Source organism: Acinonyx jubatus, chromosome B4 (genome assembly GCF_027475565.1).
Source record: "Acinonyx jubatus isolate Ajub_Pintada_27869175 chromosome B4, VMU_Ajub_asm_v1.0, whole genome shotgun sequence".
Taxonomy (NCBI): domain Eukaryota; kingdom Metazoa; phylum Chordata; class Mammalia; order Carnivora; family Felidae; genus Acinonyx; species Acinonyx jubatus.
The window spans coordinates 138,992,554-139,019,962 of NC_069387.1; the positions used below are offsets into that span (position 1 = coordinate 138,992,554).

Here is a 27,409-nt window from a genome sequence, read left to right on the forward strand (position 1 = left end):
ACAGTATCTCAGGAGTGCCTAACAATCCTAGGCACTTCTGCACCTAGTAACAGACTCAGGGCACACGAAACAGAAACTGATAAAACTGCAGGGAGAACCAGACGAGTTCGTGTGCTGGTCAGTGACGTCAGCACCCCTCCCTCTGGTAATAACAGAACAGACTGACTGAAAGTGATCAGTGCAAGGGAACAGAACAATAGTCAGCCTCTGTGACCTGAGGGATGTTTGGTTTGTTTGTTTTTTTTTAATTTTTTTAATGTTTATTTTTGAGAGAGAGAGAGAGAGACCGAGCACAAGTGGGGGAGGGGCAGAGTGAGAGGGAGACACAGAATCCGAAGCAGGCTTCAGGCTCTGAGCTGTCAGCACAACGCCCAACGCGGGGCTCGAACTCACAAGCTGTGAGATCATGACCTGAGCCGAACTCGGTCACTCAACTGACTGAGCCACCCAGGTGCCCCTAAAATTTTTTTTAATGTTTACTTTTGAAGGAGAGACAGAACACGAGTGGGGAGGGGCAGAGAGAGAGAGGGAGACACAGAATCCCAAGCAAGCTCCAGGCTCTGAGCTGTCAGCACAGAGCCCCCAGTGTGGGGCTCAGAACCACAAACCGTGAGATCATGACCTGAGCCGAAGTCAGACGCCCAACAGACCGAGCCACCCAGGCGCCCCAGGGGGACGTTTATAGAGCACCCCACCTGGAAAGAACTGAATACATACACTTTGTGTAGAGGTGGACACAGAACACGCACTACTGGTGACCTTATCTGGGGCCATAGAACAAGGCCACCAAATGCAAAAGGATGAAAGTGATACAAGATACGTTGTGTAACCGCGTGGACTCAAGTTAGAAATCAATAGCAGAGGGATCTCCAGAAAATCCCCAAATCTCAAGAAACCAAAAACACACTCATAGGCAACCCACTGATCACAGAAGAAATCAGTAGATAAGCGAGTGTTTTTCCCAGTGTGAAAGTGACGGTACAGCACCTCCAACACTAAGGGGCCGCCAGAGCCCTCGTCAGGCAGATTTACAGTGCTGAGTGACCAGGCTTCAAGTCAGTGACCTCAGCTTCCTCCTCAGAAAACTAGAAAAATAAGAACAAATAAAATGCAAACTAAGCAAAAGAGAGAAAATGATAAACATTGGTACAGGAATCAGTGGAATAGAAAACAGAAGAACGGTAGAGGAATCAGTGAACCCAAAAGCTGGTTCTCAGAGAAGATCAATAAAATTGATAAACTTCAAAGACTGATGGGGGAAAAGCGTGAAGACACAGGTCACCAGAATCCGGGAGGAGATAGGTGACGTCACTGTGGGCTGCGGATTTTGAAGAAGATTGAGGAAGAGTCCTGGGGGACTCTTGACGTTTGACGTGTCAGCTGGCCTGGGGCCCAGGGTGTTTGATACCTAGTTCAGTCGTGTTTCTGGGTAGGATTGATGGTGGGTGGGGGCCGGGGGGGTAATCCCTCCTGGGAGGCCTGAATGGAGCAGGCAGGCCCGGCGGGACACCCCCTGCTCTACTGCCTCTAGTGGGAACATCGTCCTGGCCTGCCTTTGGACTCGGACCATCAGTTCTGTGTCTCCAGCGTGCCAGGGGCACACCCCGGACTTCTCAGCCTCTGTCAACACATGAGCCAGTTTCTTCTAAGAAATCTCTTTTTAGCTTATACGTGTATGCCCTGTTGATTGTTTCTCTAGAGAACTCAGAGAGAGAGAACTCATATGCATATGTATGGGTGTGTATATGGAGGAGACCAGGAGAATGGCTCATCCCAGGAATGAGAAGCCGGTTTAACATTCCAAAGTCAGTCTGTGATATTCATCATGTTAACAACCCAAAAAGGAAAAACCATCATCTCCATAGATACAGAAAAGGCATCTGACAAAACCCAACATCCATTCCTGATCAAAAGGCTTAGCAAACTAGAAATGGAAGGGAACTTCCTTTACCTACAAAAAACCCACACAGTGAGAGACCAAATGCACTTTTCCCGTGAGGATCAAGACACGTCCACTCCTGCCACTAACCTTCGACACTACAGGAGGTCATAGACCAGCACTGCAGCAAGAAAAATAAAAGGCACCCGTATTGTGTGTAAAATCCGATGGACTCTGAAAAGAAGCTAGTGGAATTAGTAAGTGGGTAGCAAACTTGCAAGATACAAGGCCAGTATACAAAAATAAATTGTGTGTGTGTGTGTGTGTGTGTACACACACACACACACACTAGCATTAAACACCCAGAATCAAATTTTTAATACTATATAAGGTAGTATCCAAATGTTCTTAAACATTGGAGGTAAATGTGACAGAAGATGTGCAAGACTGTACCCCTGGAGTCCCCACAACACTGATGAGAGAAACTGTTCATGTATCAGAAACCCAAACCGGCCTCCAGACTCTGTGCCAGTCAGGTCCAAATCTCACCAGACATTTTTGTGGAAACCGACAAGCCAACTCCAAAGTCTGTATGGAAATGCACAAGGCCTAGAATTTTCAGAACAACTTTGGAAAAGAACACAAACTCGGAGAACTCACCCTGCCTGATCTGGAGATTTGTTGCAAAGTTACAACAATCAATACAGTGTGCCACTGGCATCAAGACAAACAAATGTATCCGTGGAACAGAATGGAATGCCTGGAAATAGACCGGGAATTTGGACAATTGACTGAATAGACGTGCAAAGGTGGTCAAAGTGGGGAAAGGATAACCTTTAACAAAAGGTGCCATGACAGTTGTGTCTGTGTACAGAGGTATGATACCTCACGGCCTGCACAAAGATTAACTCAAAACAGATCGTAGCCCTAAATATAAAGCCTGAAACCATAAAATTTCTAGAAAAGCACGTGATAGAAAATCTTAATATATTTAGGTAAGATAAAGCGTTTTTAGATAAGATGCTAAGAATGTGATCCATAAAGAAAAAATACTGATAAATTTGGACTCCAATGAAGTAAATTTTGCTGTTCAAAAGACCTGGTTAAAGACAATGAAAAGACAGATGACAAGACGGAAAATCTTTGCAAATCACATATCTGAGGAAAGACGTATTGAGAACAAAGAAGTGTGTACACTCAGTAATTGAAGAAGTGCTCAACTTAAAACAACTACAAAGTGCCCAGCCAGCTTGTCGCCAGAGCATGAGGCTCTTAAAACTGAACCCAAGACGTGAACACGTACTTCACCAAAGAATATACAGATCTTACTCCGCTTACAGTGGAGTCACGTCTTGTTAAACTCAGCATAGGTTGAAAATGCCATAAGTTGACGGAGCAAACACCTAACCTACCAAACATCACAGCCTAGCCTGGCTTTCCTCAGACGCGCTCGTAACAGTGGGGCGGAATCCGCTAATGCAAAGCCTGTTGATGATAAAGCGAACACCTCGTGTAACGTACTGAGTGCTACACTCTCAGTGACAAACAGAATGGCTGTCTGGGTACAGGATGGTTGTTGACCTTGTGATCGTGGGCTGACCGGGGGCTGAGGCCGCCGCCCAGCAACACAGGAGGATCGCACCACACATACCGCTAGCCCAGGAAGAGATCCAAATTCAAAACTCCAAGTACAGTTTTTACAGAACGTGTACCACTCTCACACCATCACAAGACAAACCACTGTCAGGGACTGTCTGTATGCAAATGATAAGTCATGAAAAGATAACGTTAGTCCCTAGGGAGCACAGGTTAAAACACAGGGAACTCTGCTACTACACCGGTATTAAAATGGCGAAAATGGAATTAACGGGACCGACCCCACTAAGGGTCGTGCGTGTGTGCAACAGCTGGAGCCCGGCACGGGCCGGTGGGGATGCAGAGTGGCACGGCCGCTTTCGAAGAGAATTCCTGAAGAAAGCTAGGCCTGCACTTGCCATACGGTCCAAGCGCTTCGCTCGTGGCGCTGGCCCCGGCAACGCACGTGCGAGGAGTGACGCACAAGCGTTGACAACGGCGCTGTCAGTCCTGGCCAACGCGGGACCAGCCCAGGGTCCGTTCCCATGCAAGTGGGTAGAGGAGTTGCGTGACGTTCTCCTGGCGCAGTGGTTCTCAGCAGTGAGAGGGGTGGCACAGGTGGGCCTCAGGACGGTTCGTCACACTGGAGAGATGTCAAAAAGTGCACGATCGAGGCTTCCGTGTACGAAGCATTCTAGGAACTGGAAGCGCTCTGTTGGCAGCGGGGGACGTTTTATGAGCCCAGGAGTGTTTGTCGAATCGTGATAGTGTCGTGTGTACGCGTGACACGACTTGTCCATACTTGTCATGCCACTTTCGAGGCATACACCGCATGGGAAGGTAAATTGCTGTGTCCTTCTGGACAAAAATTTGGCAACGTGTGTATAATTTCTAAGTGAAACTTTTACTTTTTAAATTGTTTTAGTGTTTGCATTTTGAGAGAGAGTAAGCGAGCAAACATGAGTGGGGGAGGGGCAGAGAGAGAGATGGAGACAGAATCCGAAGCAGGCTCCAGGCTGTGAGCTGTCAGCACAGAGCCCGGTGTGGGGCTTGAACCCACGTGCTGCGAGATCATGACCTGAGCTGAAGTCAGGCACTTAACTGACTCAGCCACCCAGGCGCCCCTCAGTGAAATTTTTAGTAACAATTTTCCTTGCAGGATTTGTCCTAGGAAAGTGATCCTGTGATGCAATCCTGTGATCAATGTGCCGAGCTGTGTGTTACTTACAGCATTGTATGTAACGGGAAATTTGAAAACCAGTTCCCTCGGTCCAGGACAAACTCGGTTAATGTTTCAATTCACCCAGAACCGGTTCTTCTATAGGATTTGGAACACCACTGGTAGAGAAGCACCGCCAGCCGTTGGCGGTGCCTGAGAGGCGCGTGATGCTCAGAGTGAGTGCTAACCTGAGCTGTCCTTGGGAGGGCTTGTTTACATTGTAGAGAAAAGGGTTTTGCCTGAAGGGTTCCACGGGAGCAAGGGACCCCAGGACTTGCCTTCAGCCACTGCGGGATCTCCCTGGTAGGTGAGCAGGTGCAGCGGGGAGGATGCAGAAAAAAAATACACCTTAGATACATGTAACCCTTTGTTCTGGAGTCGCCATCACAAGATTTAGTCTGTTATATTTATTTTTGTACGGGGATTTAAAAAAACATACACCTTTTTAGCAGCTTTTTTATCAGATGCCGTGTATTTTTATTATGTTTTGAAACTACGTGACCTGTGATCCATGCAAAGACCTGTTAAGTAAATAAAACAAGTAGAATGGGGGATCCAGGCAAAAAGAAAAAAAAAGAAATGAAAAAAGAAAAAAAAAAGTAGAACGTCAGCAGTGCTTATGTTCACTCTTCAAAGCTGTGTAAACAAACGCAAGGGTTTTTTTAAGGCTGTTTTTCTGCATGATTGTTTCTAGAATTGGAAATCCACGAAGGACCAAAGTAAACACGCAGCAAAGGAGAGGCAAGCTGGTGCCCAGGACGCACTGGGGCTGGCAGCCTTTGCCAGAAAGCCAGGTAACCTGGGTGCGTATTGCGAGGGGCTGCCTACGAGCCGACCCCTGGCGCGGCCCGCTCCTGCAGAAGCGAGACGGGTCGGGAGGTGTGTGTGGTCTGACCACAAGCCAGAGCAACGAACGCTTGTCTCCACTGAAGACTGGGGACGTGAGGTTTCAGGTTAGGTCCTCGACCTGAGATGTGACGACGGGCTATTTTCGTTGACCTTTCCCAGAGTGCGTCTCCAACATGCTAGGTGATGCTGCACGTGTAAAGCAGAAAAATGAATTAAGTGGCCGGTGGTTTTGCCCTCGGCTAAGCTGATTTTCCCCACTCTGCCTGCCCGAGTTGAGGCTGTTAGAAAGAGCGCCTCAGCAGTGGGCTCTAAGGAGCCCCCCTGCCTGACTGGCAGTGTCCCGGCTGTCATGGTGGCCCGTACTAACCCGTGCTCCGGCTGTGCCTAACACCATTTCTGCACTCTGAATCCAGTAAATGAAGCCCAGATCCCCAAGGCGAGAGAAAAGGAATTTTTCAATCCCGTGCTCAATGAAAACCAGAAGTTAGCGGTTCGAAGAATTCTCAGTGGCGACTGCCGCCCGCTCCCGTACATTCTGTTTGGGCCTCCTGGAACCGGGAAGACAGTGACAATCATAGAGGCTGTTTTACAGGTAACCACAGGTGGTGACACGGCCACCAGTAAACTCGGCTCTACACTGGGCCTTCACGTCCTTGGGAAGTGCTAGCTCCTGCAGAGTCAGAAAGCGGGGACAGGCTCAAAAACCCGTTACTTCGCGTTTAGCTGAGTCTGTTCTGTATTGTTTATGGGAGCATGTAGGGTTTTCAAAGCTTATTTCATCGGTTTAGAAAGGACTCTGTTGCCCGCATATGTGAAATTTAAGGTACAAAAACAGATGAACAGAAGGGAAGGGAGGCAAATATAATACAAAAACAGGGAGAGACTCTTAAATACAGAGAAAAAACGGGGTTGCTGGAGGGGTTGTGGGAGGGGGGATGGGCCAAATGGGCTCGGGGCATTAAGAAGAAAACTTGTTGGGATGAGCACTGGGTGTTATACGTAGGGGATGAGCCTCTGGAGTCTGCTCCTGAAATCATTATTGCACTATATGCTAACTAACTTGAATGTAAACAAATAGGTAAGTAAGCAAACAAATAAAACAAAATTTAAAAAATAAAGTGTAGCCTATCGTGCCAGGCACTTAAAGATGGAAATTGTTCAGGTGGAAATAATGAATAAACAAACATATACGTATATGGAATGTAGAAAGGACTCTGTTCTTAGAACGGTCAGTCGCTCTGGGGTGCCCAGCTGGCTCGGTCAGGGGAGCATACGACCCTGACCCTTGGTGTTGGAGGTTGTGGGATGTCTAAGCCCCATGGTGGGGGTAGAGATTACTTTAAAAAAAAGAATCATCATTGACTCATCACATCATGAAATTTTCCTGCAGAAAGTAAGTTCCCGTTACAGTAGCTCAGCCACCGTTCTGCAGAAGTTTCTGGTATTTCCATTATTTAAAAGTTGAATTGGTGGAGATCGCGTGTAGTATTTTTGTGTCATTCGGGATTCAGATTAGCAGGTGTGTGCTGAGTGTGCAGCTGGCACCGTACCGCGAGCCGTGCACACGAGAATAATCTGACGCTGTGTCTGCGGTGGGAGGGTAGCCTGGGGTCTGGGAGGACAGAGAACTCCCTCGCCTGCCCTCGTGTCTTGCTGGCATGTGCACCCGATGGGAAGAATCATCCCTGCGTGAGTCTGAGCCCACACGTGAGCCCACACGGCCAAACCCGCGTAGTGAGCTCGCGCACGTTGGCGTCAGCCTCCCGACCCGTGTCCGTACTTGGCAGGTTGACGTTTACCACCTCTGTTTCTCCTGTGTCCTGGTTGAAGGTGCACCGCGCTCTGCCGGACAGTCGCATATTGGTGTGTGCGCCCTCCAACAGTGCAGCCGACCTCGTGTGTCTGCGACTGCATGAGAGCCAGGTGCTGCGGCCGGGCGCCATGGTGCGGGTGAATGCCACCTGCAGGTTCGAGGAGGTGAGCCGTCCCCGCCTGCTGCCATGGAGGCCCTCCCACCCGCACCCAACTCGAGGTCCTTTCTCCTGCTGCTTCTGCGAGATGAGCATTTGCAGCTTATTAAATAGCAGCACTTCTGCTGTCCCTTTGGGAAAATTAGAAATTCCTGGTTTGCTTAACAAAAGAAACTGAATCTAGAAAACGTATGCACTTGTTTTGGGGAAGGATCTCCAGGATGTTGTGTTATATTCATGGCTCCAGAGTCTGTAGAACATGGACTAAATTGGTATGAAAATATAAAATATTTTGATTTAAGAAAACAATCTTCAGTCATTTACTTAGTTTTAATTAAGAAGTGGGACTAGGACGACATCATCTTTTAGAATTGTTTTCAGCTCTGTGACTATGTCCAATTGAAAGAAACACTTAACTCTCTGGAAAGTAAACTGACCCCCCCCCCTCCCTCCAGATGATCGTCGATGCTATCAAAGCGTATTGCAAAGATGGAGAAGACATCTGGAAGGCCTCGCGCTTCAGGATAATAATCACAACGTGCAGCAGTGCGGGGCTCTTTTACCAAATAGGAGTGAGGTAGGCACTAGGCACGGCCGGGGTCTCTGGCCTCCCAGAGCTTCTGTCTGAGGGGAGGCTGGCCTGCTGGGCGGCGGCGCAGGGAAGCCACACTCGTGCCGAGACCCCAAGACCCCAGCGGCGAGAGGGGGGAAAGGATAAGGAAGGAGCCTGTGGCAGCTGGGGCTGCAGGAGGCTTGCAAGTAAAAAGGAACAGTACCGACTGATGAAAGTAACTTTCAGTAGGGGCGCCTGGGTGGCTCAGTCGGTTAAGCGTCCGACTCTTGATTTCGGCTCACGTCATGATCTCACTGTCCGTGAGTTCGAGCCCCACTTCGGGCTCTGGGACTCTGTACTGACAGCTCGGAGCCCGGAGCCTGCTTCGGATTCTAGGTCACCCTCTCTCTGCTCTTCCCCTGCTCACACTCTGTCTCTCTCTCAAAAATAAAGATTAAAAAAAATTTTTTTTTAAGTAACTTTAAATAACTGAGGAATGCAATTGAAAACTTAAGTGCTGCTTATATTCTAAGAAAGGTACATAATGTTGCGTTTCTTCAGCAGGAATTGGGACATGGGGTAGAAAACCGGAAGCCTGCGATTTCCCCCTTTGGTCGGGAGGGACCTGTGGGTGTTGCTGTGGGGCCGCAGCCTGACTCCCAGCAGAAGGAGAAAGTCAGGGTCCAGCTCTACTTCACCGCACACCACTGGGCTCTGATGGCGGCTCTTTGGTCTCGGCCCAAAGTTTGTCCTGTCGCCAGTGGCTCTGTGGCTCCCGGCACCGTGTCCCTGCCGCAGATCTTTCTGCAGGCTGCCTGGGGCCCAGTGCACACGTGCTCTGCGCTATCCCCTGGCCCCTCCCCTCCCCTCCCCCCCCGCCCCCCCCCCACCCCCGTCGGCTTGGAAGGTTGGGGTATTGTCCTGGCCGAGAGCACGCTCATGAGGGGGATCGGGGAGGGCAGCAGTCACGTGGGGGAAACTGAGGCACGGGGTCACACGGTCCGTGAGTAGAGGAGCAGCGTTCCAACCAGGCTTGCCCGCTCCCGGCGTGCTGTCAGTCCGAGCCTCAAGGGACCGAGGAGGGCCTGCTGTGCTGTGAGCCCCGTCGTGGAGCTGCCCGCCCCAGCCTCTCCTCAGTTGTTCCTTCCCACCCTCATCCTTTGTCCCCCTGCGTCTGTTTACACACGCACCTACGTCCTGTAGAGTCCCAGGTGCTGACAGGACTTCATTCAGGTCTCCTGACAGGCCCGTGGCCTGTAGTTAATCTGCCCAGGTGACACCCACCTTCCCGGCCCCACTGCCAGGCCCTGGGGCAGACGTGGCCCTGCCGTGTGAGTCGGGTGTCGCTGGCTAAGACACTTAGACAGAAATGACCATTCAGTACACCTTTGGTTCTAGAGTCGGACATTTCACACACGTGTTTGTGGATGAAGCAGGACAGGCCAGTGAGCCGGAATGCCTTATTCCTCTGGGGCTGGTCTCAGACGCCAACGGCCAGGTGAGGCCTGCTTGCTGTGGGGTTCTCATCCCGTTCCCCTGCTCTGGCGTGCGCTCTGCACACCCCAGCACAGGGTGAGACAGGTGTCACAGGGGTGACGGGCTCAGGTGAGGCACCACGGACCCCGAGGCTCCGTGACGCTAGGGCCTTGCGTGGACGAGGAAGAAAGGGCTGCTCTGCCTAGATTGATTCGCTTGGGAAACAGACTCCAAGAGTCTTGGTGCAGCCAGACAGGGACATCCAGGCGTTTCCTGGCTCACCGCCCAGCGTTCTAACCCCTCTGCTCCCCCCCTGCCCCTTGCTGCTAACCCCTTTTATCCCAGGCTGATGCTTTGGCTCTTTCCTACTCAACACCTGTTGCTTCCTCCAGCACTCCCCCTGATGGTGACCTGGGGTCCTCTCAGGCTTCCCTTGGCCCTCTCCTCTGCACACGTCCGTCACTCAGGAGGGCCCTTCCTAGCTTCTCCTGGTCCCCTAGACACCTGCCTCCTCCCATCCTGATTGCCTGGTGTGGGGGCAGCACAGAGAGCAGGGAGAAGACCTGGTTCAGCTGCAGCGTGGGCCGTGGGCGGTGGGCGTGGGCCAGGGCCCGCAGGCAGAAGGGGAAGGGGCCCAGCGTGCACTTCCAGGGGACAGAGACAGAGGCCACCCAGCCACTTTGTTCTTCACATCCTGCCGCCCTCATCTGAGCTTCTGCCACCTTGCTCGGGCAGCCGTGCTGCGTCCCCCGTCTTCTGGAGCCCAAGTGATGGTGGGGGCCGGCCGCCTCCCAGCCTGCCCTCAGGGAGCCTCAGCCAGCCCGGCCACCAGAAGGCGGAGGCCAGCCTGGTGCACACGTGGCTGACCCACTTCCCAAACCTTTCCCAGCTGTGGTTGCGAGTCTGTGTCCCTGCACTAGTGTGGGTGCCCGCCTGTGTGCCACAGATTGTCCTTGCCGGAGACCCCATGCAGCTCGGCCCGGTTATCAAGTCCAGACTCGCCATGGCCTACGGGCTGAATGTGTCTATGCTGGAAAGACTGATGTCTCGGCCGGTGTATATGAGGGACGAAGACGCTTTCGGTGCCTGTGGCGCCTACAACCCCTTGTTGGTAAGCACAGACTCCCCGTGGCACGTGGTTCCTCATGGCCTTCCACCCCAGTCCCCGTGCGCACTGAGCTCACACTCCCCTCCCCCATCCCAGAAGGGACTTTGCCAGCACCTCTGTCCCAGTAGCTCAGCCGTTCCAGGCAGTCCCGTCTAAGGCTGATGGCTGAGGTTCTGTGGGGCCAAACACGAGAAGAGTTAAATCTGAGTTAATGTGGGAAAACGGGAAAGAGCCTTCTAGTTCATGGTCTGAAAGAAGAGGCCGTGTCTCCTTCCTGCGGTGCTAGTTTGCTGGTTAACCTGCAGATTCCCTTCTCAGCCAGACTGTGACCGCTTCAGAGGGATGGGCCTTGGAATCTGCATTTTAGCCCCCTCCCCCGCAGGAACACTGGAGTTTGGGAGCCTTGGGTCTCTGGGGTCCCTCGTTAAAGTGAGCCAAGTAGCACATTCTGTAAGTTCCTGCAGCACAAAAGGAGAGTTCCTTCTAAACTTTAACAGTAAACAGAAAGGAGGCGTGGTGATCATGGGCAGGTTTTCCTGGAAACGGCTTGGGACCTGTGCCAGGCAATGGGCCCTCAGGCCCTTTACCCACCTGGAGAACAGAGGGGGCAAGACAGCAGGGGAAGTGGCATGGGCTGGGGAGAGCTGGACCCTCCGGAGGTGCTGAGGGCCGTGGAAGACTGCCCCAAGGCAAGCCCAGGGCAGCAGTGGGCTCATGCCAGCCCAGACTGGGCAGCGAAGAGCGCCCTGCCTGTGGGAGACGCATGTGCGCCCCCTGGCATCCACATCCCCCCCCCCCCCCCCCCCCCCCCCCCCCGGGCTCACAGGCAGCAAAGCCTCCTCTGCCTGACAGCGCGGCACCTTCCTTCTCCCCAGGGCGCCTGAAGCTGCAGCGAGTTTCTGGGGGCAGAGGGCCTCTCTCGCCAGGTGCTCTACAGGCCGACACAGGGCCTGGCTTGGGGTGCAAGGAGCTGAGATGCCAAATTGAGTTTGAGTTTGGGGCCTTGATTAGCATTTTGGAGGCTGAACACATTGTAGTTGCGGAGCTGAAATTTGTCACCGTGGATCAACAGAAAAGTCCTGGGGCCTACCGGGTTCTCACCCCGGAATGAGGGAAGACCCCCTCCACCAATGAGGCCCCAGGCCAGTTGGAGGCAGGACACAGGTCACTCTCGCTCTGTGTGCTGGTGACGTCACCAGCGGCTCGCAACAAGGTCCCAACCAGGCTTCAAGCTGGCTGTGGCTTAGGGGGATGTGCCCTTAGCCACGAGGGCCCCACGGTCCAGGAGCCAGTGGCTGCCTGCAACTGACATGAGACCAGGCTTCATGAGTTCGTAGAAAGACCGGGGCTGCGGGACAGTGGCTATGGAGGGGAGTGTGCGGCCGGATGCACAACCAGCCCCTCCACCCCTGAGGGAGACCCCTCAGCTGTCTGGACTCGGGGGACCAGCGAGTAGCTTTCTCCTCTTCTCTTTTCCTGACGTCCACCTTCTCTGTGAGAACAGGCCCTTGAGCCTACCCGTGGGTTCAGAGGGGCTCGCTCACGAGCACTGCACTTCTCAGCAAACCCGTGTCATCAGGTCCGTAGGTCCTGGGGCTTTGCAGTCCAGAACGCGTTTTCCAGGTGAAGAGCTCTCCTGGCAGCGACAGTGCATTCCTGTCGAGTGGTGGACACTAAAATCCTTGGGACAGAGGACGCATTTTTCATGCTTAGTGCCAGTGAGGAGTCCAGTGGGGGCAAGGGCGCCTCGGTGGCCAGTGGGGAGCCCAGCCTGGGCACTCAGCACAGCCACCAGCAGGCATCACAGGCAGCACTGAGCATGTTCCTGCCTCACTATCAGGTCCCAGTCACGGCCACAGCCACCACAGCTGTGGGAGCCTCCAACCGTGCTGCGGAGCCACACAGATGCCAGCAGGCCACCAGGTGTGGTTGGCCTCCCCTCCCAGCAGCTGCCCTACCACCTGATTTGTCAGGGAGCCTCCCTCCCTCTTGCCGGGCCCTGGCAAGCAGGGCAGGATGGCGGTGCGCCCCCCCTGCCTGCGGCGTGGTGGTGGGATCAAAGCATGGGGCGCCCGGTGGGAGGCTGAGATGGCGAGCAGGCGATGCCTTGCGGGAAAGCGGCGACACCCGGGAAGCTGTTGGGCCCAGAGACGGGGGAGCCACAAAGAAGAGGAGGTGGGTCGAGAAGCCTTGAGCCAAACCAGTCCAGGGGGCTGGGGCAGGGAGGGGGCGAGAAGAGCGGGTTAAGCGTCTGACTTCAGCTCAGGTCACGATCTCACAGTTTGTGAGTTCGAGCCCTGCGTCGGGCTCTGTGCTGATGGCTCGGAGCCTGGAGCCCGCTTCAGATTCTGTCTCCCTCTCTCTCTGCCCCTCCCCCACTCGCATTTTGTCTCTCCGTCCCCCTTCCCCCCCCCAAAACATACACTTAAAAAAAGAATGCACTCTTCCTAACGAGCCCTGAGAAACGTAGGAAACTGTCAAATAGTTATATCGTACACCTGAAACTAATATAACACCGTACGTTGATTATATTTCAATTAAAAGAAACCAAACCCTCTGTTCAAAAAGTCGTTAGAGGTGCGGGAGCACTTCCTGAGGAGCTGGCAGGTGACAGGCCAGGAGAGGGAGGACAGGCAGAAGCAGGCGCCCCCAGGGCTACAATCTGAGCTGGGTCTCGGCATTTCTCCTTTTGACAGAAGTGTGACACGCGTGTGCCAGTTTGGCTCTGGACCCGTTTCCATCTCTCTCTTTGCAGGTGACAAAGCTCGTGAACAACTACAGATCCCACCCAGCTCTGCTGGCACTGCCATCCAGGCTGTTCTACCACAGAGAGCTCGAAGTGTGCGCAGACCCCAAGGTGGTGACCTCCCTGCTGGGCTGGGAGAAGTTACCGAAGAAAGGCTTCCCGCTCATATTCCACGGCGTGAGGGTGAGTCGTGCGCCGAGAGTGGTCTAGTGGCCGCGTGAGCCCTCAGTGCTGTTCGTGGGTCTGTGCGTGTTCATCACATGTGGTTTGTTCAAGTCCGTTGTTAGTGGGGCATTCACCAGCTGCCAGTGGGCAGATGGCCACGCTGATGCCGAAGAGTAGAACCAGTAAGGAGGGCTTCTCCCCCTGCAAGGCCGGCCCGTCGGCCACTCAGGTGACTATACACAGAACAGACTCGGAAGTGCTGGCCCAAGTGGGCACTGGAGGGTGGAGGGGCCTGAAGGCGTCGTGTGACTGAGGGGGAGGCTGGGGCGATGCGGAGCTGGGGGAGCTGGGTACCAGGAGGCCCCGTGCCCACCAAGAAGGACCGCACCCCTTGTGAGCCTGTGTCAGGCGAGGGGACTGCTGTGGGGTGGGGACACCTGCCCGTCACCATGGCCTCACCAGGTGGGGGGCTCCCCAGTAGGCAAGAGCTAGATGCTCAGTAGCCCAAAAAGTGCCAACTGTGCCCTAACATCAGAGACTCCGTATTGAAATTTGGTTGTTGTTAGAACCAGAAGTCATCTTTTGCATTAACTGCCCCCGAGTTCTCATCCAGAATTGGGGCTGCGCCCCAACCCCGGGACAGGAGGCGCCGGTGGGGCTGGGGGTGCGTGAATCCAGGTGACGGTGCCACTGCCATGTGCTCTCTCAGAAGTGGATGGAAGGGGGTGGGGTTGCATGTTCAGCTGTGGCTGTGGAGGGGCTACCCTTTGGACAAAAGAGAATTCAAGGAAAGAGACCAGTCCCTCTCAGCTTGAGACACCCGCCACAGAGCCCTGTTGACCAGTGTTTTCTCCCAACCTCGTGTGCCGGTCCCCCTTCCCGGGAACATCCTGCCCCTCTTCTGTCCGTCCTCAGAAGCTTCCCTGTATGTCAGAAAAACAAGTTAGAAAATGTAGCAGAAAGTGTAGAAAATGTCGGAGATCTCCCTGACATTCGCTAGACTTCAGCCTAAGGAGAAGTAAGCAGGATGGCTGCAGGGAGAAAACTGGACCCGAGCGTGTGAAGTGAGACAGGTGATGTTCATGAACAGACAGGCCAGTGTTGTTCTGCCTAAATTAATTCCTATATTTAATGCATAGAAGTCTACATAGAAGTCACAACGGGTTTTTTCATGAGAAATGAATGGATTATAAACGTGCAGATGTGTTTTAAATGTGCAAAAAGTGTTTGTAGCAGAATGAGATACGGAGCCAGTTAGATATACTACAAGCAATAGCCAACAGAAGCATACTTGTAGACTCAAAAAAAAAAAAAAAACCAAAAACCAAAAAACATAGGCAGTGAAACACAGTCCAAAAACATTTATTTAGTAAGAATTTTTCAAGGGCCTACTTGTGTCCCAGGCTCCACTCTGGGCCCTGAGCATAAAACGGGTGATGAGGCCTCGGGCTGGGTTGCGGAGAACAGTCGACTGCCATCATTTGAGCAAAAAGGGTTTGGCCTCAGGGCTGCTGTCAAGGCCTGCCCCTTGCACTCCGTCTGCACCCTCACCCGTGGCTCCTGCAGGCCGCTCCAGTCCCCGAGATGCGACGGCAGGCCCCCTCCCTGGCAGGTGCCCCCCTCGTTGAAGTGTTACCTTGACTGACCGCTTCCCCTGCGGAGGCTCTGGAAGGACCTCTGTCTGACTCCTGCTCCGTTCCCGAGCCCAGCACATCTCAGCAGAAGGAGCACAGCAGAACGTGCCGTGTGAACATTGTGGGGCAGGGCTGAGCCCCGGGGCGGCCCAGGAGGAGCCACCAAGGTAGCTGTGGTCTTGTCCTCCTAGAGAAACGGTCGGAAGCCTGCACCGCAGTGGACAGGTGGCTGATGCCATGGCAGAGTGGAGTAGGACAGCATAGCCCTGTCAGAGCCTGGGATACTTTCTGGTCCCTGACAGGAGAGATGTGACAAGCCCTGGTCTAATTGAAAAGCCAACTTCGGACTGACTTGCATTTTCTCCGCTTTGTCTCGTTGCTTCGTTCATCTTGCTTTGTCTTTAATCATCCCCCTGCTAACGTGCGTATCTATTTTGTTTGTTGTAACTCCTCATCCTCTGAATTAGGCAGACGCCGGGGATGCCGACCTGTACCTTCCTTTCCACGTGTGTCTGCTGAGGGATCTTCTTTCACAACTTTCTGGACATTTATAACTTTCTCTTTCTTCTCTTTTTTTTGATCCAAGGGTTACAGAGGAGTATTTTTTTCTTAATTTTCAAGTGGCTGAGAATTCTTTGGCCACCTCTTTTTTGTTGTTTCTAATTTTATTAGGTGGTCAAGAACAATGGCCTGTAAACTCTCTGCTTTTAAAAATTTGCGGCCAACTAGATATCAGGTTGGGTACATATTCTGAGGACATACCCCCGAAAGGTATAGGCTCTATTTGAGGGATGCAAGTTCCGTGTATATTTTTAAACAAACGTTTGGAGTCTGTGGTTCAGCTCCCCTGTGTCCTGATGTCGGCACGCCCGCGGAGGGAGAGGCGCGGTGAGGTCTCTCGTTATAGTTGTGCTTTTTTATCAAATCCTCTGTGAATTCCAGTCGCTTCTGCCTTAGGGACTTAACTGCCGAGGTGTTTCCTGCATACGAGTCACTATTGTCTTCCTCCTCATGTTACGTTCTCCCTACTGTTTCTTGTTTCTCGCCTGAAATTCCATCTGGTAACTCATACTAATGTCGCCGTTGCTTGTTTCTTTTTATCTGGTATCGTAGCCCTTCTTTTTCTCTCTTCATCATCTTACCGTACGTATCTTTCTTAGAACAGCTCATTTTCATGTTTAACCCAGTTTGAGAGTCTCTGATTTTAATGAGATGAGTCAGTCCAACCTATGCTTTCTTACCTTTATTCCTTCATTTTCACCTTTATTACCAATTTTCATGGTTTCTTCCTTTTCCTTATTTTTTGTAGGTGATTGGTCGCTATTCGGCGTTTTTTCTCTTTCAGTAAGTTCTTGCCTAAGCACCATCACGCTGAAATTGTTTGTAGTTCTCTATTGTCAATCTCAAAGATAAATTACAGGGCAGCTGGCTGGCTCTGTCAGAAGAGCATGCAACTCTTGATCTCAGGGTTGTGAGTTCAAGCCCCATGTTGAGTGTAGAGATTACAAAATAAACTTTAAAAAAAATTAAAAAGGCACCTGGGTGGCTCAGTCGGTTGAGCGTCCGACTTCAGCTCAGGTCACGATCTCACGGTTCGTGAGTTCAAGCCCCGCACCGGGCTTTGCGCTGACGGTGCGGAGCCTGGAGCCTGCTTCGGATTCTGTGTCTCCCTGTCTTTCTGCCCCAGATAAATTACGTACGGCTTAACAACAGCAAAAAACATCCTCAAGGTTAATACAGTCCAATTGCTGTGTCTGGTATTCTCTTTTTTTTTTAATTGTGCCAAAATAACATGTGACATAAAACTTACTTTAGCCATTTCCAAATGTACAGTTCAGCAGTGTTAAACGTATTCACATTGTTTTGCATCCAGTTATTAGAACTTTTCCATCTTTCCAGACCGAAACTCTGTCCCCATTAAACACTCACTTCCCTTCCTGCTCCCAGGCCCCTGGCGCCCACCAACTACTTTCTGGCTCCGTGAATCTGACTCCTGTAGGTGCCTCCTATGAGTGGAGTCTTCCAGTATTGTCTTCTGTGATGGCTTATTTCACTCAGCACAAAGTCCTCAGGACACGGGTGTGAGAAGTTCCTTTCTTCTTAAGGCCGAATAACATTCCATTGTCTGGATGGACCGTCTTTGGTTTATCTGTCCATCCACTCACGGACTCACTTGGGTCGCCTGCACGTTGTAGCTGTTGTTCGGAATGCTGCAAAGTACAGGCATACGGTATGTCTCTGAGACCCTCGAGTGGGATTGCTGGATCACATCGGATTTCCGGTGTCGTTCTTTGAGAAGCCGCCACACCGTTTTCCACAGTGACCGTGCCGATTTACATTCCCGTGGGCCGTGCACAGGGGTCCGGTTTCTCCACATCCTCCCCAACGCTTGTTTTGTTTCTTCGTAGAAACCATGTGTGAGGGGGACCTTGTGGCTCTCACCTGTGTCTCCCTGATTATCGGTGACGCTGAGCACCTGTGCGTGCGTGTGGGTCGGAGGCACGCTCCTTTGATGGCTGGCTGAGAGGGCCCAGGCCTACACGTGGGGAGGGAGGGGGGCCCCGAGTGCGTGCCCACCTGCCTGACTGCAGCCGGCCGCCGCCCTGCAGGCCCCGTGGTCTGCTCTGGCCCCGGCTCCCAAGGTTTGGGCCGCACCGGTTGCTTGTGCCTGTTTGTGGCACGCCCTGTGGTTCCCCGGCAGGGCCCGCATCCCCACCCTCGCCAAGCACCCTGCTCTTTGCCTGGCAATTCCTGCACGTGCATCACCGCCCATCCACTCCTGTCAGCAAATCGCGGGCCGCCCCCAAGCAGCCCTTCTCCGCCGGGGCCCTTGCTGCGGCCGTGGCGGACGTGACCGTGACTGAAGTTAGTCTGCCCACCGGGGTGTGAGGTCTGCAGGAGCACGGGCGTACTTTCTGCCTCACACGTGCCGTATCCCGACACCTGCTCTGCTCCTTCCTTGTTCACAGCCCCCTTCACAGCACCTGTTGAGGAAATGAAGTCTGGGGGCTGGGTGTGCCATTCTCTTATCTCCGAATTGTAACTCAGGGCAGCGAAGCTCGTGAAGGCAGGAGCCCGTCCTGGTTCAACGCGGCCGAAGCCGTCCAGGTCATGCGCTACTGCTGCCTCCTGGCCAGGGGCATCTCCAGCCAGGTGTCTGCAAGCGATATTGGTGTGATCACACCCTACCGGAAGCAGGTATGGGCCTGCCCACCGCTCCTTTGAGCTGTCGCGTTCACAGAGTCCGGAAGGCGGGTGGAGACCAGCTCCCTCAGGGGGCACCAAGTCCTTCCACAGCCGCTGCACCCCCGGCCTCCCCGCACCCCCGCTAGCCTTGCCCCACACCCGTGTCCTGGTGCTCGGACCCTCAGACCCTGCTCCCAGGGGCTGGGGCGCTCCATCTGGGCTTACCTGGCAGTGGGAGCGGGCAGTGGGCCACCATCCGCGTCCTCCTGGGGGACAGTCAAGCTTCCCCCTAGCACTGAGCTTTCGTCTTCTGCGCACTTTTCTCCAAGGTTGCAAACTGGTTTTTACTTCACCGGCACCCATTGGAGACCTTGGTCTCTAGACACACAGTCCAGAACCCGGCATCCTGCTTCTGTGACAGCCGTTCCCATTCCCCCAGGAGCTGGCTCTTTCACAAAGACGTCTGCCCCTGCCTTCCGGCTGCTGTTGTGCAGAGCCTGCTTCCGGGCCTCTGTCCAGCCCCTCAGGCCCCTGGGGTGTGGCGCTCTGGAGCCTGCCCGGCTGTGGGTCCCAGCACCGTCCCCACTGAGATGGCCAGGCCCGCCCAGCAGCAGGCATGTGCACCTGTGGGGAGAGGGAGACGTCACTCCAGACACTCTGCCCCCTCTCCCTTTCCCCAGTGCACTGTGTCTGAAATCAGAATTTGTGTCCTAATCAACTTAGATGAAATACGATTTGGAAGTGATAAGCAACAGTGCATGTTGGTTAATATCTGCCTTGTGCTTAAATATGTAAAGAAATGGTCAGATTTGTAAAGTTCTGTCCTTTTTTTGTCTGCTTCAAAGGTGGAAAAAATCAAAATTCTTTTGCGAAATGTTGATCTGATGGACATAAAGGTTGGATCGGTAGAGGAGTTTCAAGGGCAAGAATATTTGATCATCATCATCTCCACCGTAGGTATTCCTGTTTTGAGTGGGGGTGACGGTGTGTGTGACACCACCTGAGGTTCATGTCCTTCCGGTCGAAAGCGGCGGAGGCTGGTCGGTAGCACAGGCGACCACTGGCAGGACGGAGATGTTCCGGAGCCCTCTCGAGCCGTAACTGCAGGGAGCTCTTTAGAAGACGCGACACCTGCAGACAAAAAAGTAACCGAAATCCAGCAAGAAGCAGTAAACGTGCTGGTAAAGGTCCCACACGCGGGCCACGGTGGCTCGGTGCTGCCGCCCCAGGAGAACCCGCTGTGACTCTCAAAACTCCATGTTCGTACAGAACGTGTGAGCAGCAGATAAGTTAGGAAATTCAGACACGACGATGGAAGTCAGAATCGCCTACCACTCTACACCCAGAGATAGAGGGTCTCCTGTGTAGACGATGGCGACGAGGCTCCCTCCACACCACTGGTGTTTTTTTCCTTCTTTAACTAAAAATGGGGTTCTGCTGATGTTTAACAGTTTTAAATGCTTTTAAATATCGAGTTTCTTTCCATGCCAAAAAAATGGATACGATACCGTTTTTATTCATTTTCGTGTTTTTTAGGTGCGGTCAAATGAAGACAGGTTTGAAGACGATAGATATTTTTTGGGTTTCTTGTCCAACTCAAAAAGATTTAATGTTGCAATCACCAGACCCAAAGCCTTGCTGATTGTGCTGGGAAACCCTCACGTGCTGGTCAAAGTGAGTCTGCCGAGGAGGGAAGGGCCTGGGTAGAAGGCACCGCTTGGGACGGCTTGGGGTTTTGAGGCGGGCTCTTCGGTGTTTCAACAGGACCCCTGTTTTGGTGCATTACTGGAATACAGCATTACGAACGGTGTCTACACGGGGTGCGATCTACCTCCCGAACTTCAGTCACTGCCGGAGTGAGCTCTGTGTCTGTCCTCCAGCTTTTGCCCTGCCCCTCCCTGCCAGCCCACCTCATTCACCTGCTTTCTGTCCAGTGTTGGGATGATGCAGATCGCTTGGGGTCCCTGCAAGAGGCCACAGCCCCCAGGCCTCCAGCCTGAGCTGCTGTGGGGATCCCAGCTCACTGGCCCCCTCCCCTTTCCCCACGTGCAGCTGTGGCTAGACATGCGCCCCCAGGACCGGATCCACAGCCACAGTTGGTAAGGCAGGGCTGCTGGGCCTGGTGCCATACCACAGGGAGCTGCTGTCCCCGTCTCTGTGCTGGGGCCCCTGCAGCCTGCCTTGTACCCTAGCCTTGGCCATGAGCGTAGGGGCCACGGGGTCCGATGGAACCTGCTATTCCCACACCAGCCCGTTCCCGCCACTGGACGGTTACTACAACCCATCACCAAAATAAATGTGCACATGGGACACCTGGTGTGGCTTTCCGGCTCGAAATGCACCGGGTGCTGGGAAGCAATTGTGCTTCCGTGTGGCCTCTGATCCCTGCAGGCTCACAGACATTCTCCGGGTCCTTGAGCCAGTGTTCCCTTCACCTGCCAGCCGTGTAGAGCCCGGGGCCTCTATGGGGCTTCTGTCTGGGGATGGGTGGCCATGCAGAAGTGGGGTCAGCATCCCACTCACCCAGAACCCTGGTACAGCTCGGTGGGACCCGTCCCCTCTGGCCAAGAAGGTGGCCCATCTGTGCAAATCCTCTAGGAAGGGCAGGCAGCATTTACACACTGGGGTCTGCGCCTGTGTGAACAGCACCAGGCTTGGGGACCCACATACCCAGGAGCCCAGTGAAGGCATGAAGTCTCTGGCCGTGCCTCCCAGTGAAGTTGGGGCGTGGGGGGAGGGGTGCACAGCAGCCTGCACAGGAGACAGGATGAGCCCTGGGTTCCGAGATGCCCAGACAGACACCCTCACCGTCCATGAGAAGCAGACACTGAGGCCCATGACCCCCAGCCCTCGTGCCCAAGAGGACTCCCCACATGAAGACACAGGCCACTGCGTAGACACGGGGGCCTGCGGTGGCTGTACCACTCCTTACTGAGGCTCCGAGTCCCCCTTGTGTTTAGAGTACATGACTGCTTCCTCCAGGAAGGCAGCTAGGATGATTCCCTGCACGGGGAGTGTGTGGAGGCCCAGGCAGGGCCCACCCCACGCACACCAGACATGAGGCCAGCTGTTCCCAGGAAGAGTCAGACATGACAGGGCAGCAAGCAGCCCGGGGGCAGGTGGGGTGGGGGTGGGGGTGGGGTTGCTGCTCCGCTGTCCTGCCCAGGCCAGAGGCCAGCAGTGCAGGTCCCAGGGCCAGGCCTTGTCGCCAGAACATGGGGTTCTTGGGTGCTCACCGCCCCTCCCGGGGACACCTACTTCCAAACTCCCCCTTCCCACGGTTCAGGGGCCTGCCCCATTGCGGCGTCTGCTCCTGGAGGCAGATGGGGATACTCCTCTGGCTACGTGAGGGCTTCTGCTCCCTCCCAGACCTTCACACCGGCCTCCTGAGGGTCTGGGCCTTGGGCGGGTCCTCTCCTCACTCCCAGGGTCTTTTGCCGAGGCAGAGCACTCCGGAAGGGTCTGTGTGTCTTTTCTCAACTTTGGCTTCAGGATCTGGGGAAGGTGCCCTGGGAGCTGGTCGCTGGTGGTGGTTCTGGAACCCTGGATGCTCCTGAATAAACCAAGAGCAAACAGCTGTTTGGGAGTGGAGGCAGCCTGACCAGAAACTACCTTGCACACTCACTTCTTGGGCAGGGCGGGGATCACATGCATAAAACACACTGAGAGCTGGTCTGAGCGAGGGACCGAGTTCTCTGGTCGTGGAGCACATCTTCACAGGGCGGGAGCAGAGGCCAGGCCTCGGGGACGTCTGGGACTTGTCCCTGACGCTCTCTGTGCGGAGGCCCCGCCCTGGGGAGGCGAGCCTGGGGTCCAGACCTCTGTGCGTGCCTGCCTGTGACAGCCCCACACGCTGATGCCCTGCGGCCTGTGGAAGGGGCTTACTTGTGGCCCGTGCGGCCCCACGATGCCACCCAGAGTTGTCCTGGAAATGGGATGTGGGTGCACAGGCCCCTGTCCCGCACTGCTTATGCTACTCCAGGGGCAAAAGGGGCAGCGGTGAACGCGTGGGACCCAGTGCCCTTCTCTGGGCCTCAGGGACCACAGTTCCACAGGAGCAGCCAGAGCCTCAAAAAGCAAGCGGTTGGAAACCTTCGTGGGTCAGTGAGAATTCTCTGCTCTCAGGCAACACGGGGCAGCGACCTCATGTACAAAGTGCCATCGGGTAAAACGATCAAGGATTTCTGGTGGCAACAACAGCATCGGGCCCAGCTGGGGCCTGGGCGGCGGCTCGAGTCCCCCCACCCCCCCATGTCCTCTCGCCCCCTCCCCCCACCACCAGCCAGAGCCCAAGGCTGTGGCAGGAAGAGGGAGCCATGCAGCGGGAAGGAAAGGGAACCGGCCACGGGGAGCCCGAGTTGTGTCTGCCGCAGACCCAAACCAGCCTTGCCAGAGACACGCCCTTCCTCTGGAATCATTGAACTCAGACCCACGTGAGACACCAGCCCCTCAGAGGCTGCAGGTAGGCAAATGAGAATTGTTGGTCCTGCAACGGACAAGGACAGGGAGGGAGGGGAGGAAGATAAGACCTTCCCCACACTGGGGGTCCCAAGGTCACCTCAGGACCTCAGGGCACTAATCAAGGCTCTGTCCCTCAGCCCACTGCTGCCGCCCTGGAGATCCCGTCCTCCCGCTTTACAGGTGGGGACAGGGGCCCCAGTGGTGCAGCCCAGAGCCCATGCTGGCGCCCTGCCCGAGGATGGGGCTCTCCTGACCCCAGACCCCTTACACTTGCGTGCTGTGGGTCAGCTGGTGGCAAAGGGGCTGCACCCAGGAACAAAGCTGTCACGACAGGAGAACATGCTGGTGTTGCTGCTTCAAGAAATACCCACTTGTGGGGGTGCCTGGGTGGCTCAGTCGGTTGAGCGTCCGACTTTGGCTCAGGTCATGGTCCCACCGTTCATGGGTTCAAGCCCCATGTCGGGCTCTGTGATGACAGTTCAGAGCCTGGAGCCTGCTTTGGATTCTGTGTCTCCCTCTGCCCCTACCTGCCACTCTCAAATGTAAATAAACAGAAAAAAAAAACAAAACCACTTTTGGCCTCCTGCACTGGCTGCCCCAGAGCCAGGCACTCTGAGTGGCCTCATGGGACAGCTGCTGGAGTCCCAGTGCCACTGCCCCCTGGCCCCACCCCCACCCCCACCACCCCCGAGACTGTGGGCCCAGAACTGACCCTTCGCTCCCACCCACACTGCGTCCCAGGGCTGCAACCCCCTGCCGACCCTCCCCCCCCCCCCCAAAGGTCTGCACCTGCTCAGCCCTGCCCGGCTCTGCAGTGACTGGATGTCCACGCTTGCAAGAGGCCACAGGTGCGGGGCTTGTACTGTGGAGAGGCAGGCGCCAGAGCAATCAGGGTCCTGCAGGCAGCCAGGAGCTGGGCTGGCGTCGCGCAGGGCGGGTGTCCCAGGCCAGGATGCTCTTCAGCAACGGTCCAGAGGGGTTATCGGGGGTGGTGGGAGACCAGGTGGGGTCATTCTGCAGAGGACTCGGTGCACCTGGGCAGGAGGGCACTGAGTGCAGCTTCGCTGGGCCTGGAGCAGGCAGGAGACGGGGTGGGAGGCCAGGTCCGGTGACCAAGCCGGAGGCTCTGCTGAGCACAGGATAAAGTGCACGGGGTCTGCCCTTGACAGAGTCCCCGCCTACAGGAGGCCAGGCCACCTACAGCAGCGAGGACTCCTGGGGAAACTGAGCGAAGAGGTTCCTGCAGGCAGGTACACTGAGCTTAAGTTCTGTGCTTGGGGATCCTGGAAAGGAAATTTGGAAGCCGTGTACTGTCACTTACTTTAAGTTGCCTACCGTTTCTCTTGTTTAAGACTACTGGTTCCCAGCACGTTGTAAGTGCCCCGGTCCACTTAAAAAGGACCCAGCAAGTTGACCCTTTGTGGCTGGATGCTCTGCCTTATTCCCCCTTCCCGTAGAACTTTGCCCGCCCAAGTATATCCATTGCAAAATGTACTGGGTTGAACGTTGAGGGCATCACAGACCGTCTTCTCCGGGGCACGCGGTGTGTGTGCCAGCCACCCACACCCCACAGATGCCCCAGGCATGAGCTTTGGCTCCTGAAGAATGAGCAGAAATGACAAAGGTGTGAAGCTGTACCCCTGGGACGGTGGCTGCTAGTCCCCAGAATGAGGGGACAGACCGGAACAGAGCTCCCAGCCAGCCCATAGTCAGTGTGGGGTAGAATGACCCTGTGCTGTTTTGTTGGTTCCTACCTGGCCTCTTGCTCACTCTCTGCTTCTTCTCCAGACCTAATATGTGTATTGAGGCAGCCATTTGTGGGGTTTTTTTTTTAATGGTTATTAACTTTTGAGAGAGAGTGGGGGGAGGGAGCAGAGAGGAGACAGAGGGTCCGAAGCAGGCTCTGCGCCTGACAGCCCAGCCCGGGCCTTGAACTCACGTGCGGTCAGATCATGACCTAAGCCAAAGTCAGATGCTCAACCGACAGAGCCACCCAGCCCCCCCCCCCCCCCCCCGCACCCAGCCATTTGTTTTCAAGTTAATTTTTCTTAGTAATCTTTACACCCAATGTGGGCTCCGACTCTGAGCCCCGAGATCAAGAGCTGTGCACTCTTCTGACTGAGCCACCCAGGTGCCCTGAGGGAAACACTAGTTTTGATCCGTGAAACCGTAAGACTGAACCTGGTAACAAGAAATTCACCAGGATTCTTGTTCTTTAGTTACCGTAAGTACTTAATCAAAATGACACACGTGTGTTGTAGGTGTTCGTGAGTAAACGCAGAAGTAAACTTGCCCTGGGAAGGCATCGGTTAACACGCTGTCCGTGTTTGTGGCAGAGCACGGCTTACAGCTGCAGTAAGGGTCCATCATTACTTCGGTTTCTGGTTTCTGGTTTTGCCTTTACAGAGATGACTGGATTAAACGTTGGCCACAGTACTGTCACTCGATCTCTCAGAATCCCTCCGTGTGTGAAAAGCCACATGCTAATGTCTCACCACAAGACGGGCAAGCTGTTCCCCAGTGTGGTCCTCCCTGGAGACAGGATTGTGGAGCACGATCCCTCCAGTTCAGCCTGGCCGAGCCAGCCCGGGGCGAGGACAGCAATAGCCCCTGTTCCCCAGTGCTTCCTGCACATTCTCCTGGGGAGAGAACAAAGGAGGGCTGGGCTCCAAGTCTCTGCAGGGTTTGAGCCTGGCCCGGGGTGTCATCCCCGGACACTCTGCTCTGGCCCCCACCCCAGCCCCATCCAGGCTGGGGAGCGAGGACAGCAGTAAGACAGCTGCTGCCATGGGGCGGTGGGGGGCGGCCTCAGCTTGCCTGGGTGCCCCTCCCATGATGTCCAGACGCTCCCCCGCTGGATGGGACAGCAGCCTAGCCTTTCTCACAGCATGCAGGGTCACCGCCACGACTGCACTCTACAACCTGCTGATGCCCACAGGCCAACTCGGCGATCACACCGGGGTCAGCAGCGTTCCTCTGCACCAGATTAACCAGCTAAAACACATCGCAGAAAATGGGATGCCGTGTACAGAGGAACAAAAATTATGTCTAGGACATGACCTAACAAACCCATGCAACAATATTTACAGAGAAATTATTATAATTTTATGACAATACATAAAGAAGATCTAAATAAATGAAGAAACATACTATGTTCATAGATAGGAGAACTTAACAATTGTCCACATTTCAGTCGTCCCCAAGTTAGTATACGTTCAAGCCAATCTCAGTATTCCAGCTAGATTTCCTTTCTGGAAACTTGACAAAGTCTTTCTGAGACGTATATGTGGAAAAGTCAAGGTCATGAGTACCTAAATGGTAATTGAGAAGGAGTAAAGGGGTACCTGCCGATCCATATATTTGGTATATGACAAAGCCATCACAAGGACAAACCCGTTCCAGATGTGGTGATGACACCTGGTGGTCTGAGAAAGGATATATTGCTTAGTCAACAGTGTGGGGAAAACCAGCTCATTTTATGGAGAAAAACTAAGCTGCATTTCTACCTCCACACGTGGTCTTCCAGCTAAAAATGTATCTGCTAAAGGAGTAATACTACCTATGGAATTTGCTTGGGTTGCAATCTTCTGGTACAGTCATCTGAAATCTCCAGATTAGAGATTACGTCACCAATTCACGGCAACACCAAAATGAAGCACATTTCAACATATCTGCTTGAAGGCCATGGAAGAATGAGTGTGGAGGGTAAGCTGTCCTGCTCCTAGAGGGACACTGGGATGCCTCTGAGATCTCACAAAGAAAAAAAACTACAAACCATAAAACAAACAAATAAAACAGTGGTCTTGACTACATCTAAATCGAGGATTCCTATCCAGATCCCATGGATAGACCCAACAGACAGACCTGAAGAAGGCCTTACAATGGATTAACCAAAAGGCTGATGTAAGTCCAAGACCTCTTCCAAATGAACCACAGACAGGGACTCTCGATGTGCAGAAGGCTTGACCAGGCGATAACCCACTGGTAACCAGAAAAAGGCAAACTGAAAACACTGAAACCACATTCCAGCCCTTAGAATGACACATACCAGAAAGCAAATAATGACAAGAGCTGGGAATGTTAGGGGACAGAACTTCTTTTTTCTGGGGAAGAGTGTGGTCCAGCCTTTCTGGAAAGCAACCTAGTAAGTGCCCAGCAGGACCGCTGGCAGGGGGAGGGGGGAGGAGGGGGGGAAGGGGGAGGAGGAGGGGGGGGAAGGGGGAGGAGGAGGGGGGAGGAAGGGGGGAGGGGGTGTCCCAGAGGGCTGTAGGGATGTCCATGCCATTATCCAGGGCCACCTGGTTTAGATGGGGAGTGTTTGGGATATCTAGGGACCATCTAGGTTATTTTTGAGGGTGTCTGGCTTATCTGGGGGGGGGGGTCTGGATTATCTGGGGGATGTGAGGGTTATGGGGGGCATCAGGGGTTTGGGGGGTGTGGCTGGCTTATCCAGGGGCAGCTGGGCTTTAAGGGAGTTGGGTTGTATGTGGGTGTCTGGGTTGCAGGGGGTGGGTGCCCGTGTTACCGGAGGGATAGGAAATTGAAGGCAGCCCCCTCAGTATGTAGTAGACAAGTAAAACGGGCTGGA

At 54.1% G+C, this 27,409-nt stretch overlaps 1 protein-coding gene and 1 long non-coding RNA gene across 8 annotated transcripts in view; one reads left to right on the forward strand and one right to left on the reverse strand.

Moving 5' to 3' along the window:
• Positions 1 to 20,670, forward strand: part of MOV10L1 (Mov10 like RISC complex RNA helicase 1) — a 71,882-nt gene extending 51,212 nt beyond the window's left edge. For 6 of the 7 annotated variants that reach the window (XM_027070392.2, XM_053199560.1, XM_053199563.1 and 3 more), the window contains 12 exons: positions 5,368 to 5,476; positions 5,936 to 6,114; positions 7,353 to 7,499; positions 7,948 to 8,069; positions 9,444 to 9,543; positions 10,468 to 10,632; positions 13,385 to 13,558; positions 18,223 to 18,372; positions 19,206 to 19,313; positions 19,897 to 20,034; positions 20,125 to 20,216; positions 20,413 to 20,670. In XM_027070392.2, the coding sequence (XP_026926193.2) occupies positions 5,368 to 5,476; positions 5,936 to 6,114; positions 7,353 to 7,499; positions 7,948 to 8,069; positions 9,444 to 9,543; positions 10,468 to 10,632; positions 13,385 to 13,558; positions 18,223 to 18,372; positions 19,206 to 19,313; positions 19,897 to 20,034; positions 20,125 to 20,216; positions 20,413 to 20,422 (1,494 nt within the window). In that variant the 3' untranslated portion in view covers positions 20,423 to 20,670. The remainder of the gene's footprint in view (positions 1 to 5,367; positions 5,477 to 5,935; positions 6,115 to 7,352; positions 7,500 to 7,947; positions 8,070 to 9,443; positions 9,544 to 10,467; positions 10,633 to 13,384; positions 13,559 to 18,222; positions 18,373 to 19,205; positions 19,314 to 19,896; positions 20,035 to 20,124; positions 20,217 to 20,412) is intronic. The other variant, XM_027070393.2, reaches the window with a different exon arrangement.
• Positions 17,851 to 26,978, reverse strand: LOC128311006 (uncharacterized). The gene is made up of 3 exons (XR_008288934.1): positions 23,611 to 26,978; positions 18,586 to 19,491; positions 17,851 to 18,158 (listed from the first exon to the last, which is right to left on the reverse strand). It is a non-coding gene; the product is annotated as an uncharacterized LOC128311006 (long non-coding RNA).
• Between the last annotated feature and the right edge of the window lie 431 nt (positions 26,979 to 27,409).